This window comes from Gopherus evgoodei, chromosome 3 (genome assembly GCF_007399415.2).
Source record: "Gopherus evgoodei ecotype Sinaloan lineage chromosome 3, rGopEvg1_v1.p, whole genome shotgun sequence".
In the NCBI taxonomy this organism is placed as follows: Eukaryota; Metazoa; Chordata; order Testudines; family Testudinidae; genus Gopherus; species Gopherus evgoodei.
Window position 1 is genome coordinate 99,308,847 of NC_044324.1, and position 17,932 is coordinate 99,326,778.

The following is a 17,932-nucleotide window of genomic DNA, read 5'->3' on the forward strand; positions in this document are numbered from 1 at the left end:
AGCCTTATGTTAGATAGCTGAACAATATTATAAATTCTTTCTTCCTGTAAAGTTTGGCAAGCTTCCAATATGTGCCTCTTCTAAATGATATGCATTTTTGTACTACAGTATCATTTACCATATGTAAGCCATAAGTATATTTTTTTTCATTTGCCTCTATTTATAAGGATACATTTAAGGCCTATGAATGAAAGCTGTTCTGAGTCTGTTCAAAAAATTCAAGTAATCCTTCCTTCTTAATTGCATGGAGTCTAGTATATTTTGGATACATGTCTTGCCTTATCCAAAGTTTACAAAGAATTTACTGTAATAGTGGTAACTCCTTAGAATAAGTTTTCATGTTTGCGTGATCTCCTTCATGTCTTCCTTCTGTTGCCATCTCTAAAAAATATCTATTCTCCTTTCTTTGGGAAGTGTAAAGTAAGTCCTAATTGCATGGCAGATTCTGGAGCAGTAAGAGTAGTTCTAAGAGATGTCTCTTCCTTCTGAGTTTTTCTGTTAAGACTTCTCCCAAGCAAAAACTGTGGATGACTCTGTTTAGCCAAATACTCAGTAAGATTATGGTCACTAAGTGGTTCATCTTGCTTGCTGTCACTTTTTATTCGTGGCAAGATGATAGAGTTGCTGTTATTCAGGGATATCCCCTCCCAGGGATATTTTTAACCTCTCTCTGAAGATATAAATACATCCAATATTTCTAATTTAATATTTTAGTGTTAGGTGGTAGATTGACAGCCCAAGAGACAAAATCTGTTTATCCACAGAACAGGTGCAGCACAGACAAATAATTACAACTTTCCCCATTCTTAACCAGCAGTGTGTTTTCCAAATCATAGAATCATAGGACTGGAAGGGACCTCTAGAGGTCACCTAGTCCAGTCCCCTGCACTCATGGCAGGACTAAGTATTATCTAGACCATCCCTGACTAGTATTTGTCTAACCTGCTCTTAAAAATGCCCATTGATGGAGATTCCACAAGTTCCCTAGGCAATTTATTCCAGTGCATAACCACTCTGACAGGAGGTTTTTCCTAATGTCCAACCTAAACCTCCGTTGCTTCTTGTCCTATCCTCATAGGTCAAGAAGAACAATTCTTCTCCCTCCTCCTTGTAACAAACTTGAAAACTGTTATCATGTCCCCTCTCAGTCTTCTCTTTTCCAGACTAAACAAACCCAATTTTTTTCATAGGTCATGTTTTCTAGACCTTTAATAATTTTTGTCACTCTTCTCTGGACTTTCTCCATTTTGTCCTCATCTTTCCTGAAATGTGGCGCCCAAAACTGGACACAATACTCCAGTTGAGGCCTAATCAGCATGGAGTAGAGTGGAAGAATTACTTCTCGTGTCTTGCTTACAACACGCCTGCTAATACATCCCAGAATGATGTTTTCTTTTTTTGTAACAGTGTTACACTGTTGAGTCATATTTATCTTATGATCCACTATGACCCCAGATCCCTCTCCGCAGTACTCCTTCCTAGGCAGCCATTTCCCATTTTGTAATGTGTGCAACTAACTGATTGTTCCTTCCTAAGTGGAGTACTTTGCATTTGTCCTTATTGAATTTCATCCTATTTACTTCAGACCATTTCTCCAGTTTATCCAGATAACTTAGCATGATGTACAAGCTTGTTACTCTGTCAAAGAAAGCTATCAGTTTAGTTTGACCCAGTTTATTCTTGACAAATCCATGCTGACTGTTACTTATCACCTTATTATCTTCTAGATCAGGAGTGGGCAAACTACAGCTTTGGATCTGGCCCATGGGATTTCCCCCCTCCGGGCAAAGTCCCCCATAGCTCCCATTGGCAAGGGCAGCGCATGTGGAGCCCTCCATCCCCCTCCTCCCCACCTCCAGGGGCCACAGTGCTTCCTGGAGTGGCGCGGGTCTGGGGACAGGGCAAGCATGCAGGGAGCCTGCCCTGGACCCGGTGCGCGCCGCTGCTACCCCAGAGCCATTTGAAGTAAGCAGCACCAGGCCGGAGCCTGAACCCCTCCTGTACCCCACCTCCTAACTCCCTGCCCTAAGTCTCCTTCCTGCACCTTGCACCCCAACTCCCTGTTCTGAGCCCGCTCATACACTCCGCACCACTCCTGCGCCCCAGCCCTGCATACAATTTCCCCACACAAATGTGGCCCTCGGCCCAAAAAGTCTGCCCACTCCTGTTCTAGGTATTTGCAAATTGATTGCATAATTATTTGCTCCATTATCTTTCTGGGTACAGAAGTTAAACTGACTGGTCTGTAATTCCCCAGGTTGTCCTTATTTCCTTTTTTATAGATTGGCACTATATTTGCCCTTTTCCAGTCTTCTGGAATCTCTCCCCTCTTCCATTACTTTTCAGTGATAATCTCTGATGGCTCAGATATTTCCTCAGTCAGCTCCTTGAATATTCTGGTGACTTGAAGACATCTAGTTTTCTGAGTAATTTTTAACTTGTTCTTTTCCTATTTTAGCCTCTGATCCTACATCATTTTCACTGACATTCACTATGTTAGACGTCCAATCATGACCAACCTTCTTGGTGAAAACTGAAACAAATAAATCATTAAGCCATTCCCACATTTTCTGTTATTATTTTCCCCCTCCTCATTGAGTAATGGTCCTACACAGTACTTGGTCTTCCTCTGACCTAGAGGAATCGCTCTAGGAGTGAGAGGGGAGTTCAGTTTCCAGAACCATATAATGGTTGACCATTTTCTCTTCTGTGACTTGCAGCAAGGATTCCAGTTGTTGTGATGCAGATGTTTGTCCATCAAGAACTGTCTTCATTTATATAGGTCACTAAGGCCATGTCTACACTTGGAGCTGCCTATGTGCACCACATAGCTCATGATAATCGGCTTAACATGAGTCCCAATAACACCATTGGATTATTTTTTTCCTGCAGCCTGTGTGAGGCAGTAATATGATGATATTCTCTGACATGCTAGGGATCCACCGGAACCTTGTCACTTGAAAGATGATATATCTGTCAATGATGACATACCTGTGAATATTCATTGTAACTCGTGCCATGCTAGATATGTGAAACAGCAATGAAGTGATTAAAGTGTATGGGAGATGACAGGGAGCAGTTTGCTAACCTTTTAAAATAAAACCCTTCTGCTGTGCCTACCACAGTTACCTGGAATTGACATCACTGTCCTCCATTATCCTGTTTTTATGGTTGTCTACTTAGAATGGGATGCTGACCTCTTTAAATGTCTCTAACTATGAGTAACCCTTCTCCCCTCCATGCCCCAAAAAGTCAGATGCAAATTCATTTTTAAATGAGTACATCATGAACCCTGACCTCCAGATATATCATCACAAAATATTTGTGCATTCATTTCTACAGTATGTCAGCAGCAACTCCCTTGGTGCATTTCTTTAGGAGCTAGGTGTTCCATCTGGGCAGTGGACCTGGGGGTTGCAGCTGTCATTTAAGAAATGTGTCACCTGGCTAACAGATTTTTTAGGTTTCAATTTGGCTTAATGTGAGTCACATATTTGTTGAAGTTTCATGAGTATCAGGGCAAGTTTAAATTTCCTGTGCTGCTTTTGTACCTTACTTTCTGTGTTAGAGTCTGTGGGTCAGATTCTCAGGTGGTGTGAATTAGAATAGCTCTATTGAAGTTAATTACATTAATGGAATGCTGATTTAGCAGCTAAAAATCTGGCCCATGAAATACAAGCTTCATCATAAGTATAGAGATTGGCTCTTTTCCATGACTGTTAAAGCAGTGTGTTAAGTTTGATCCTCTTTGATTTGATACTTTCTGTTGGAGACAAGTTAGTGATTCATTCCTGTTGTCGGGCAAGTTACTATTTAGTGTTATTGCAGAATGATTTAGTTTAAGCTTGGGCAGGTACTCTACTGATGTAAAGTTTGTCTTGGGCATGTAACTACTTGTGTCAATGTTGTCTACTTCAGTTGTAGAATCTAGAGGAAGTTTCTGACAGACAGAAAGGCAAGAACTTTTATATATCAAAAAGCCAAGTTAAATTCACTGAAAAGGGAGCAAATCTGACCCTCTCCTGGGTAGCTGAAATTCCTTATTTTGTTAAAAAACATGTTTGTAATGAACTCACATTCACTCAAAATGTTTTAATATTTGAATTAGTAGTATTCTACAAAGAATCCTGTGGCACCTTATAGACTAACAGACGTTTTGGAGCATGAGCTTTCGTGGGTGAATACCCACTTCCTCAGATGCATGATGCATGATGCATCTGAGGAAGTGGGTATTCACCCACGAAAGCTCATGCTCCAAAACGTCTGTTAGTCTATAAGGTGCCACAGGATTCTTTGCTGCTTTTACAGATCCAGACTAACACGGCTACCCTCTGATAGTATTCTACACTTCATGCAAAGTAATGCACATCGGAAAACAATCCCAACTATGCATATAAAATGATGGGGTCTAAATTAGCTGTTACCACTCAAGAAAGAGATGTTGGAGTCATTGTGGATAGTTCTCTGAAAACATCCACTCTATGTGCAGTGGTAGTCAAAAAAGCGAACAGAATGCTCAGCATCATTAAGAGAGGGATAGATAATAAGACAGAAAATATCGTATTGCCTCTATATAAATCCATGGTACACCCACATTTTGAATACTGCATGCAGATGTGGTCGCCCCGTCTCAAAAAAGATACATTAGACTTGGAAAAGGTTCTGAAAAGGGCAACAAAAATGATTAGGGGTATGGAATGGCTGCCATATGAGGAGACATTAATAAGAGGGACTTTTCAGCTTGGAAAAGAGACGACTGAGGAGGGATATGATAGAGGTCTATAAAATCAAGGAAGTGTTATTTACTCCTCATAACACAAGAACTAGGGTCACCTAATGAAATTAATAGGCAGCAAGTTTAAAACAAACAAAAGGAAGTATTTTTTCACACAACGCACAGTCAACATGTGGAACTTCTTGTCAGAGGATTTTGTGAAGACCATGACAACAACAGGGTTCAAAAAAGAACTAGATAAATTCATGGAGGATAGGTCCATCAATGGCTATCAGCCAGGATGTCCAGGGATGGTGTCCATAGCCTCTGTTTGCCAGAAGCTGAGAATGGGCAACAGGAGGTGGATCACTCAATGATTACCTGTTTTGTTCATTCCCTTTGGGACACCTGGCTTTGACCACTGTCGAAAGACAGGATACTGGGCTAGATGGACCTTTGGTCTGACCCAGTATGGGCCATTCTTACTTTTCTTATGTTGATTCTAACCTAAAATCACCATAGTAGAACCCAGATACTGTGAACTCTAGCAGTACTATTACATTTATGATGAAGTATGGCGAAAGATTGCCAAATTGTTTACATTGATTCCAATATACAAGCTGTGATTGTATTTAAAGATGCTTCCACTTACAGTGAAGTTGAGCTTTGAACTTAGCTCTAAAATGGTTCCCTTCTCATTAATTTACTGTAGTTCACCCATTGGCCCGTGCCATATTTAAGCTGTTCCAGGATAAGGCACTTACAATGGCACCTCTGCCTCCTGAACACAGACTGAGCTTTGAATGTGCAAAGATCTAGTAAGAACCAAAATAACATGATTTGAAAATGAGGGGGTCTCTGAATACTTGTTCAAGGGTCTGTACACTGATCAGCTGTTCACGACATAGAGGTGAAAACTCTGGGATTCAGTATGCAGTTTTCAGAGTGATAGCTGTGTCAATCTGTATCAGCAAAAACAGACATTACAAAACCTAAACCTAATTTCCCCAATACTGTTTTTCCCCTACTGTTATTCACACCTTCTTGTCAACTGTCTGAAATGAGCCACTCTCATTACCACTTCAAAAGTTATTTTTTCTTCCTTGGTATCCTGCTGTCAATTGAATTGTCTCGTTAGTCTGACCTCACACATGGTAAGACAACTCACATCTTTTCATGTATTTATACCTGCTACTGTATTTTCCACTCCATGCATCTGATGAAGTGGGTTCTAGCCCACAAAAGCTTATACTCAAATAAATCTGTTAATTTCTAAGGTGCCACAAGGACTCCTCATTGTATGCAGTTGTACACCATAGCTGGAAAATGTGTATAGCATTTTCTAGTGTAGGCAATGTTTAATAGTCACATGAGGCACCTTCTGTGTTTGATAGAGAAGAATTCACCTTCTGAGCTCCCATGCTCTGTTGGTGTAAATTAAATTTTTCGTAAAAGCAATCTGCACCCAAAATGAATTAATGGGTCTAAATTCTGTCCTGAATTGTACATCATGCAATTCCATCAAAGTCAATGGTATTTCATGAGATTGTTAGGCAGAATGTAACATTTAAACTACAAAGAAATCTACCTCTTTATTAATAAGATCACATAGTTCAGAGTCATTTTAGTGCAAAAGAAAGATGCAAAAGCATATAATGGATTAACCAGACTTCCCAAGTTTTGTGGCTCTAAGGAGACAGTAAAAAAAAACAAAAAAACACCCTAGATGTGTGCAGACTTGTTCACCTAAGTCAGTTAGCGTCTCAGTTAATTTATTTGGAAATGTTTGCTGTTGTCAAATGGAAATGATGAGTTTCTAGGGAAAATGTGTAAAATCTTTGACTATAAGGGCTACAGTTCTTCTACACTGAACAACTGCAAACTCCAGTGAGAAACTTTGTTGCACCTGGCAACAAGCCCTGGTTACTAGATTTAGAGTTTGATTTGGCAGAAAATGACAGAAGTTGTTGAGGAACAGAATGTACATGTAAGGATTTGGGAAAGGATAATAGTTAAGGCATCGTCTTAAAGATAGTCAGCTCCACCACACCTTTAGTTGTCTATCTTTATATTTTAGGAAAGGGATAGAAAATAAGACAGAATATAATTCCATTATAGAAATCTATGATGTGCTCACACCTTGAATACTGTGTCCGGTTCTGGTTGCCTCATCTCAAAACAGATATAGTGGAACTGGAGAAGGTTCAGAGGAGGTCAACAGAGATGATCAAGGGTGTGGAGCGGCTTCCATACAAAGAGAGATTTAAAAGCTTAGAGCTGTTCATCATAGAAAAGAGATGACTAAGGGGGCTATGATAGAGAGAGGTCTATAAAATTATGTGTGTGGAAAAAAATGAATAGAAAAGTGTTATTTACACTTTCACACAATACAAACAAAAACGGGGTTACCACCCAATGAAATTAATAGGTAGCAGATTTAATAAAAAACAAGAGGAAGTACTTTTTCTACACAATGCACAATCATCCTGTGGAACTCATTGTCATGAGATGTTCTGATGGCCAGAGGCATAATTTCATTCAAAAAAGGACTGGATAAGTTCATGGAGGACAGGTCCATCAGTGGCTATTAGTCAAGATGATCAGGGATGCATCCCCATGCTCTGGGTCAACCCTAAACCTCTGACTGCCAGAAGCCAGGAGTGGAAGACTGGATCACTCCATAATTGCCCTGTTTTGTACAATCCCTCTGAAGCTCTGGTATAGGGTGCTGTCGGAGACAGGATACTGGGCAAGTTGGACCATGGTCTGACCCAGTGTGGTAGCTTTTATGTTCTTAGTGACTCCACAGTATTAATTAATGAATGAGTGTACAGTCTTCTTTAATCATATTCCATCAGAACCTCTAGCATACCTGTTTAGTCTGCTATTTATAAAAGTTTAAGTTGAAATCCTGGCCCCACTAAAGTCAATGATAAAAATCCCTTTAGCTGCAGTGGGCCAGGTTTCACCCCTCCTCTCCCTCCCTCCCTCCCCCCCGATAAGTGTTCAAAATGTATTTTTATAAATAAAAAACATTGTAAGGTGAATGAGTAGAGGTTAAAGAGAACTGAAAGCTCTGCAAGCAGTTGCTTATTTCTCATACCAAGTATTGATATTCAGGATATATTCCTTCAAACGCTGCTCTGCGAAACAAGTCTGAAACGTACATGATCCTATTGATTATGAGAATCCTTTGCTCTGCAAATTTTTCCCTGTTTAAATTTAATCCTTTGTTAGGCTTAGCATAATTATTATTCTTCACACAAGCAAATCAGATTTTTGAATAATAGCATTTTATTCCAGCTATTTCGTGTATTTGTTTGAAATTTGTATTTTTGATTATTCTAAATGTGTAAATTTGCTTTCATATCGATAGGCCAAAGTCTCCCTTACTTACTCTGGCATAGCTCAATTCCATGACTGTTTGATGGCCTACGTGAAATACAATAGTGGCCTGAATCTACTTCCTGGTGGACAAGGTGTCTATGTTGCAAAAAGCTCATTCACAGTTGGCACTCTTCTTGGCAGTCTTAACACAGAGTCCAAGAACTGATTGAGCACGGAGACTTCTGGAAGTGGCCCCTCTAGGTCAGGGATGAGGAATATTGGCAGTTGTGAAGGGGAACACTCACTGCCAATACTGCTTAGTGGTAAGGCTGGTGTGGCAAGTTGACTTCCTCACAGGCATTCCCCTTTTCCACTACTGCTCCACCCTGCAGTAATCTGTCCTTTCAGTGACTCAGCCCTTTGTCCAGGTCACATATTCAAGTCCACCCCTTTCAGGATAGATAAAAGAAGAGTTCAATAACAGATAAGTCTTCAGGACCAAATGAAGGATTCAGGGTTTCCTCCTTGGCTCATGGTCTTGTGGTCCGGAACTTTATATCTTCCAGGTCTTCCCCCAACTAAGTTCCCCATCGAGGGGTAGATTCCTGTAATGATCCCTCTTTAGGGGGTAGTCAGGAAGCCCAGGGCCACACCCTCCACCAGGCTCCAAATTAGAGCCCAATGGTAGGTACTTAAGTTGTGCACCAGGGGGTGCTGTGCAGCTCTTTCTCTGGATCACTTCCTACTAGTCCCCTTTCTTCCCACAGGGTAAAGTAAAAGATTGAACATAAAGATGAAATTCCTGACCCTCAGAGAATCAGTGATCTCTTTGCACACTTGGTTAGGCCACCATAGCCAGGTCTCAGGCAGCAACAGCTCCTATGGAGTTCCTTCCCAGGAGCTGAGAGTGCAAGTCAGCTCACTTGCACTGTCTGCCTGCTAGTGAGCTACTTTGCTTCCCTTTTAAATTTCCTCCTCCAGCAGGGTTGCCAACTTTCTGATTGTAGAAAACCACATTAAACTGCTGCCCCGTGCTTTCCCCAAGGCTATGCCCCTTCTCCAAGACCCCAACCCCACTCACTCCATCCCCCCTCCCTTGCTCACTCTCCCCCCCCACCCTTGTTCACTTGCTCATTTTCACTGGGCTGGGGCAAGAGATTGGGGTGCAGAAGGAAGTGAGGGCTCCGGCTGGGGGTGTGGGCTCTCGGGTGGGGCCGGGATGAGGGGTGTGGGATGCAGGAGAGGGCTCCAGGCTGGGGGGTGGGGCTGAGGGGTCTGGAATGCAGAAGAGGATGAGAGGTGTGGGCTCCTGGAGGGAGTTAGGGTGCAGGAGGGGGCTCGGGGCTGGGGCAAGGGGTTGGGGTGCGGGCTCCCTGAAGCAGCCGATATGTCCCTGCAGCCCTTAGGCAGAGGTGCAGCCAGGCAGGTCTGCGTGCTGTCTGGGCCCACAGGCTCTGCCACTGCAATTCCCTTTGGCCACAGTTCCCAGTCAATGGGAGCTACGGAGCCAGTGCCCAGGGTGAGGGTAGCACACGGCGCCTCCCTGGCTGCCCCTGCATCTAGGGGCCGAAGGGAACATGCTGGCTGCTTCTGGGAGCCACACATAGCCAGGGAGCCTGCCTGCCTTAGCCCCACTGTGCCACTGACTGGACTTTTAGCGGCCCAATCAGCAGTGCTGACCAGAGCCGCCAGGGTCCATTTTTGACCAAGAGCACTTGGAGGAGTGGAAAGTGATCAGTCAACATAGATTCACCAAGGGCAAGTCATGCCTGACCAACCTGATTGCCTTCTATGATGAGATAACTGGCTCTGTGGATTTGGGGGAAGCAGTGGACATGTTATATCTTGACTTTTAACAAAGCTTTTGATAAGGTCTCCCACAGTATTCTTGCCAGCAAGTTACAAAAGTATGGATTGGATGAATGGACTATAAGGTGGATAGAAAGCTGGCTAGATTGTCAAGCTCAAAGAGTAGTGATCAACAGCTCAATATCTAGTTGGCAGCCAGTATCAAGTAGAGTGCCCCAGGGGTCGGTCCTGGGGTTAGTTTTGTTCAACATCTTTATTAATGAACTGGATGATGGGATGAATTGCACCCTCAACATGTTCGCAGATGACACTAAACTGTGGGAGAGGTAGATACGCTGGAGGGTAGGGATAGGGTCCACAGTATCCTAGACAAATTGGAAGATTGGGCCAAAAGAAATCTGATAAGGTTCAAAAAGCTCAAGTGCAGAGTCCTGCACTTAGGACTGAAGAATCCCATGCACTGCTACGGGCTGGTGACCAACTGACAAAGCAGCAGTTCTGCAGAAAAGGACCTAGGGATTACAGTGGATGAGAAGCTGGATATGAGTCAGCAGTGTGCCCTTGTTGCCAAGAAGGCTAACCGCATATTGGGCTCCATTAGTAGGAGCATTGCCAGCAGATCGAGGGAAGTGATTATTCCCCTCTATTCGGCACTGGTGAGACCACATCTGGAGTATTGCGTCCAGTTTTGGGCTTCCCACTACGGAAAGGATGTGGACAAATTGGAGAGAGTCGAGCAGAGGGCAGTGAAATCAGGGGGCTGGGGCACGACTTACGAGAAGAAGCTGAGGGAATGGGGCTTGTTTAGTCTGCAGAAGAGAAGAATAAGGGGAGATTTGATAGCAGCCTTCAACTATCTGAAGGGGAGGTTCCAAAGAGGATGGAGCTCGTCTGTTCTCAGTGGTGGCAGATGACAGAACAAGGATCAGTGGTCTCAAGTTTCAGTGGGGGAGGTCTAGGTTGGATATTAGGAAACACTATTTCAGTAGGAGGGTGGTAAAGCACCAAAATGGGTTACCTGGGAAGGTGGTGGAATCTCCATCCTTAGAGGTTTTTAAGGCTCGGCTGGGATTATTTAGCTGGTGTGGGTCCTGCTCCTGAGGTCTCTTCTAATCCTAATCTTCTATGATTCTATGCCTGGCAACCTTATCATCCAGCTTCTGCAGGCTTTGCATGTGCAGCAAGATAGGGCTACCTGGGCCCAGAGAAGCTCTTAATCGCTTCCTTTTCAGTGTGAAGTTTGTATTCCCCATCACAGCAGGTCAGTATAGAATAGTTTGCACTGTTTCTGCCCATGTAATACTTGCTCTGGAAAGATATACTGTGCTATCATAGAAGACTCCAGAAGGCCACCACGCAGATACTTTTCACCAGCATTAAATTCACTTAAAAATAAAAGATTGTAACAAACATTGAGAATAATATTAAGTTTATGTTATTACTTTCAGATTAGAGGTCATCCTTGAAATTTATCAGTTTTACCTCAGATAAATGGATATTACCTCAATACCTGTAATATTACCTAATTTTCCACATATCTACTCCTGCAGCAAAACCTAGAATACTGCAGATACTGAGGTAAAGATATCCATTTATCTATGGAAAAGGAATTTGTTTATTGAATGCAACTAATGAGCTTTTAAGGATGACTACTGTATCTATTTAGAAACAAGTGAAATGCTCCAGAGAGACTTAATAGATAGTCCTATGATGTATGTGTTAGGAACATACATCATAGGACTGGAAGTGACCATCTGTGTTATTAAGTCCAGTCCCCTAGTATTTCAGGCAACCCTGTCCTATAAAACTCCATTCATAAATTTATCAAGCTTCAGATGAAAACTAGTTAGGTTGTTTCCTGTTGGAAGGCTGTTGAACTCGGCATTAGGTACTTAATTTCAAAGATATTGAGTTACTTACACATGAAAGCCTGGTGAAAAATCTTTGGACCTCAATTTATTAATTGACTTTTCTTCTTTGACAGGTTAGTGAAGGATGCTCCATGGGATGAGGTCCCTCTTGCTCACTCTTTGGTTGCGTTTGCCACTGCTTATGACTTCTTGTACAACTACCTTAGCAAGACTGAACAGGAAAGATTTCTTGAGGTGATTGCTAATGCCTCAGGATATATGTATGAAACATCATACAGGCGTGGATGGGGTTTTCAGTACCTACATAACCATCAGCCTACCAACTGCATGGCCCTGCTGGCAGGAAGCCTGGTTATGATGAATCAAGGTATGCACTAATCAGTGGAGACATTCTTTTTAAAGTGTGTTAGTCGCGTTTGTAAGTTATGAATAAAGTCTCAAGAACTGATACGAGTATGTATTCTAAGTTGTACATGTTAGTGCTCTACCTCTAATTCAGCCATGTGTAAACAGGTGCAAGTGTATGTATCAGCTAAAGTACAGCTATATTCAGCATCTTTTTTTAATTGTTGATTACACATATAACTCTACTGGTTTTCATTCATATGTGTATATATATAAATCAGTTACACACGGTGTAAATTGTACAGATTGTTGTAAAGGTGAAGATCAGTAATTGTCAAATCACTACTTGTAGGTATTAAAACAAATGTGACCATCCCAAGCATCCAAGTGTAGGCTCTTCAAGTCTTTCTAATTCAGGCTAACTGAATAGATCAGAAATTCCTTGGGGTGGGGGCCATCTTTTTGTTAAGCATTTGTACTGTGCCTGCAGCTGATCACTGATTAGGATACCTTACCCTCCCTACAGTAGTAATAGTAATATACCTAAGGGTTTTTTTTTCCCCCTGACATATAGAGTGTGAAAGTTGGCTTTATCTAAGTAGGTTCCCTAAATGTTCACCCATTCCTCATAATCTACTCTTTCCCCTTTGTGGTAGCTGAGGGTTGTCCCCACTTTCTCTGAGAGTAAAGAGCAGTAACTATGGTTTGCATCCAACAAGGTTGGCATCATGAATCTATCAGAATTTGCAGTTTGGGTTGAACACTTGATGTGAGCATGTGGCTACTATCATCTACTTTTAGCAACTTCGAATTCTTTTAGGAATTGGTAACATGAAACAAATATTACTTCTGAGTTAAAATTAGCAGAATAAATCTGTCCTAGATAGTGACTAAAATTAGCATTCAGGAAGAATTTTGATTTCTGTAGTTTATATCTGTAAGTTTCCAAAAAAGTAAAAAGAAAAAAAAATTATTGTAGTATTGCAGTATAGTTTTAGATTGCCTTTCTAGCAATACAATGCTGTTTAAAAATGTATTCTCTTTTAGCTTATGATAGAGCAAACAAATAGGTGAGGTAAACACATAATTATATAAAACTAATTTATTTTAATATTATGACTTTCAGGGCCAGCTCCAGGGGTTTTGCTGCCCGAAGCAGCCAAAAAAATTGCGATCTATGGCAATTCAGCGGGAGGTCCTTCATTCCGAGTAAGAGTGAGGGACCCTCCGCCGAATTCCTGTCGAATACCTGAAAGTGCCGCCCTGCTCCGGAATTGCTGCCCCAAGCACCTGCGTGATAAGCTGGTGTCTGGAGCCAGCCCTGATGACTTTATACAATGTGAATAACATACCATATGTAAGGAGTATTACAGTTGCGTCTAGAGGACCCAATTAAGATCAAGATCCCATTGTGCTAGGCATTGTGCAAACACCTTGTGTTGAGTCCTGCTCCAAACAGCTTACAGTCCTAATAGACAAAATAGACAAAGGAATCAGTATTATCTCCGTTGTATAGATGGGAGGGATTGTCACACAGAGAGATTAAGTGGCTTACCCAAGGTCAGACGTGATGGTTGTGGCAAAGCTGATAATTGAGCCCAGTTCCAGATGCAGTCTAAGTATTCAATAAATTATGATCTTCTGAGTTAAAATAACAACTCAGGTTGTTTTGAAAAATATTTGGATAACCAATAGGCTGATACATAATGTTCTCTAAAGGAAAACACTGATTCTCTTTTCACATTTGACTAGAGATGGTATTAAATAGCCTACTTGTTCCTTCTTATACACTGATGTGTAATAGATTGATGGGATGGAATAGTTGTAAACCAAGTAACAGCCACCTACTGCATGTTTCAGGATGATAAATGCACTGCTACTACTGAACCATGAGACGATAATTCTCCCTAGTGTGATATTTTAGATCAACAGTAAGGGTACATGTTAGAAATGCTAAAGAAATATTAACAACCAAAATATTTATTGTGGCTTTTATGTCACAGCACATAGCAAGGGTGATGTGCATCACTATAATGGAGGCATTATGTGCGTTAGGATGGCACAATGTCTCTAAGATCATTGAAGGGAGTTCTTACAGAGCAGTCACTAATGCACCTTTTAGCATGGTATAGTATGTGCCAGCTGCCTGCATCAGCTGATCTCTGCTAGATGATGCAGAAATGAGTGGTGCTCCACATTCACATACCTTGCTCTCTTTGGAGACTCTACTGCTGCTACTGCTAGTCTCTCAATATTTGTGTCTGGGTGCACATTTTGGCTGGCTCATGGGCAGATGGCACGATGTGGGGTTTCCTTCACCTTCTCCCCACTTGTTGAACAAGTCAAAAGGGACCAGAATGATAAGACCTCTGATAATCTTTTCTGGAGAAGAAATCTTTAAATGTTTAGATAATACAGTATTCTAAAAATGTACATAGTATGGAACATCTTCTACTATGTAATATCATTTAATTTCACTTTAAGTTTAAACTTCTTGATTAAGTATTCTTATTGTTAATGGTCATTCACATCTGTTAAGCACCCACCCATCGGTGTGTGCATTTTGTGAATGTTTCACTTGTGGCAATCAGATTGCTAAAAAATAAATGACTCAGATAATTCCATTATTGGAGCCCTCTGGTGGAGATAATAGATTTGTTTGCATTCTGTTTTAATTTCAGATGCATGATCCCATGTGGCAAGAAATGATTCTCACTATGTGAGTGTATTGAGCATAATAGGGACATCTTTCTTTGAAAGTACAAGATGTGCTTCCCTTATTTGTGTCCTTGCTTAATAACAAATAGGGGTTGGCAGATTTTCTTCACTAAATTAAGCTTGAACTCCTTTGTTCATCAAAAATTAAAATCTGCATGCAATCAGTTTTATTCTCACCCTACAACTGCAAGGAGATGGCAGACTTAGGTCATATTTTAGGACTTTAGGATTTTAGGACTGCAGAGGTCATACTTTGGAGCACCCCTGTTTTAAAAAAATCATATGCTGGAGGCACAGTATGTTATAAAGTTGTGTCAGCTTTATCCACATCTTCCTCTTTCAGGCTATCTTCAGGAAGCGTACTTGTGGACTAAGCAAGTGCTGTCAATCATGGAAAAGTCTATAGTCCTGCTGCGAGAAGTTACAGATGGATCCCTCTATGAAGGAGTGGCTTATGGCAGTTACACCACCAGATCTCTCTTTCAGTACATGTTTCTTGTCCAAAGGCACTTTGACATCAACCACTTCAATCACCCGTGGCTTAAAGAGCACTTTGCATTTATGTATAGAACTGTCCTGCCAGGTAGGTAGCTTGGATTAATAAAGGAACATCTGCTAATTTCTAAATCAATTACAAGTTTCACAGTACAATTGTATATAGCTCAAATAGTGCAGCATTCTGTATGTTTTTATATACTTGCATGAAAATGACAGTACTGTTGTCTATTAAGTGCTTGCCCTTAGAATTGGTCAAAAAATAAGAAAATGATTTTATGAAGAAGTTTAACATTTCAAAGTTGCTTCTATCTTTGGAATGGACCCATTTTCTGTTTTGGATTTTTTGTGTGTGTGAATTTTCTCTTGATATATTTTCTTGAAATTTTATCAGAATCATTTTCAAAATTGTCACTGAAAATTTTCTCTTACCAAAAATCATTGCATTGAAAACAGAGTTTTTTGGAATGGAAAAAATTGATAGGCATTTTTACAAAAATTGAAAAAGTTTTCATAACATCAGTTTTTCCCCAAGAAGTTTCATTTAAAGAAAAAGCAATTTTGACTAAAATATTTTTCATGTAAAAAAATATTAGCTAGCTCTATTGGTAGGGTTCTCAGGGCAGTACAAGGAGACATGGGCCAAATTGTTCCAGTGTGAGTGCCTAAGGTTATACAGATATATAACTATTTAGGCACCAGTGATGGCGCCTGCATTTTGGCTTATGTCATTGTGGCATAGAACTACTATCAGAGTTAGTTAGTGGAAGGGAAAGCTACCTTTGCTGGCTGAAAGTTTGGGAAGGTTAAATGGGGAGAGATGTCCCTCAGATACATGAAAGAGAAGTTTGTTTTTCTGTGGAAAAGTACCAGGAAAAGAAAATTATTAGGACTGATGGGCAAAAGAGTAACTACCTTCGGGCTCTCTATTAAGTTATACATCATTTGTTTCCTATGCTCTGTCAAGTTCTTTGTTTTCTGTTCAGTGAATATATTTTCTGGTATACATAATATGACCATGGGTTTCTGTTTTTGAGGTATTCCGTGTGTTCTAGTGGTAAACTGTATTGCTATTTAACATCCAAAATACGGGACTTATAATATCCTTTGGGTAGGTCAAGTCTTCTGCTGTTTCATACAGCACAGTGGGCAATGACTATGTTCAGTAAATAATAAGAAATACACCTCTACCCCGATGTAACGTGACCCAGTGCAACACAAATTCGGATATAACGCGGTAAAGCAGCGCTCCAGGAGGGCGGGGCTGTGCACTCCGGCGGATCAAAGCAAGTTCAATGTAACACAGTTTCACCTATAACGCGGTACGATTTTTTGGCTCCTCAAGAGTTATATCAGGGTAGAGGTGTAGTTACTAGCTTTTAATTTAATAGATATCAAAGAACTTTGCAAAGGAAGTTCATCATTATTCTCATTTTAGTGAGGAACAGAGATGCAAAGTGACATGTCCAAGGTTACCCCACAAATTAGTGGCAGAGCTGGGAGTGGAACCTAGGTCTCCTGGGTCCCAATCCTCTCTGTGCACTAGGCCATGTTATGTCTTAGTTACTTTAAAGTTCTGTGTTTACCCAGGAGCGGCTCCAGAGTTTTTGGTGCCCTAGGCGGGGGTCCTTCCGCGCTCCCTGTCGTTGGCGGCAATTCTGCAGCAGGGGGGTCCTTCTGTGCTCTGGGTCTTCGACAGCAATTCTGCGGTGGGTCCCAGAGCGAGTGAAGGACCCGCTGCAGAATTGCCGCCGAAGACCTGGAGCGCGGAAGGAACCCCCACTGCCGAATTGCCGCCAAGAGTGGCAAAATGCCACCCCCCCAAATCCTAGTGCCCTAGGCGACCGCCTAGGTTGCCTAAATGGAAGTGCCGACCCTGCGTTTGCCACTGTATGAAATGGAGGAGACAGGGTCCCTGCCCTAAGGAGTTTCCAATCTAAAAGACATACACTTGATGACCCAGAGGAAAACTCTATCTTAGACCATAGCAATGAGTTGTTGTATTTTGATAGGTATGTGACAGCATCATTCACATAGGTGCAATAACATTGGGAGGTTTCATGAAGAGAGTTTTAAGGGATTTAAATGGGAAGAGTTGGAGCCCTGTGGACTGCAAAAAGATGATGTTCCAGAAATAAGGTGCAGCATTGCGGGGCAGGGAAGGGTGGGGTTTGGCAGAAAGCATGAAGGCAAGAATGGGAGAAGGATACAAAAGTAGTGGTGAAATTAGTATCTTGGGCAGAGCAAAATGAGAGAGGACAAAGAGCACACTATGATTAAGCACAGACTTAGGTAGGCATAGAGTTGCACAGAGAATGAGATGCTCAAGTTTAACATGGAAGGCAAGTGGAAGCCAACAGAAGAATTAAATGAGAATGAAATTACAGTAATGAAATTGGGACAGAACCAAGGAATGGACATGCATTTTAGCTACATGGGTCATCTATTTTAGGTGTTGTGGGAATAGAAGAGTCATGACATTTAAACAACTTGGATGTGTGGAGACATTAGATAAAGTACTCATGAAGTATTTTGCAAAGCAGCTATAGGAGTGTGAACTGAGGAAAGATTTAAAAAGGGAGAATGGGAAATATAGTAATGTGGGGAGAACTTGAAAAGTTTGAGGTTTGCTTCAGACTGGATAAGTAGTCCA

The 17,932-nt window shown here is 41.4% G+C and overlaps 1 protein-coding gene across 3 annotated transcripts in view; it reads left to right on the plus strand.

Annotated features, from left to right (window-relative positions):
* The window catches only part of DSE (dermatan sulfate epimerase), a 49,429-nt gene that overhangs the window by 25,133 nt on the left and 6,364 nt on the right, over positions 1–17,932 (plus strand). For all 3 annotated transcript variants that reach the window (XM_030556161.1, XM_030556162.1, XM_030556163.1), the window contains 2 exons: positions 11,835–12,088; positions 15,128–15,367. In XM_030556161.1, the coding sequence (XP_030412021.1) occupies positions 11,835–12,088; positions 15,128–15,367 (494 nt within the window). The remainder of the gene's footprint in view (positions 1–11,834; positions 12,089–15,127; positions 15,368–17,932) is intronic.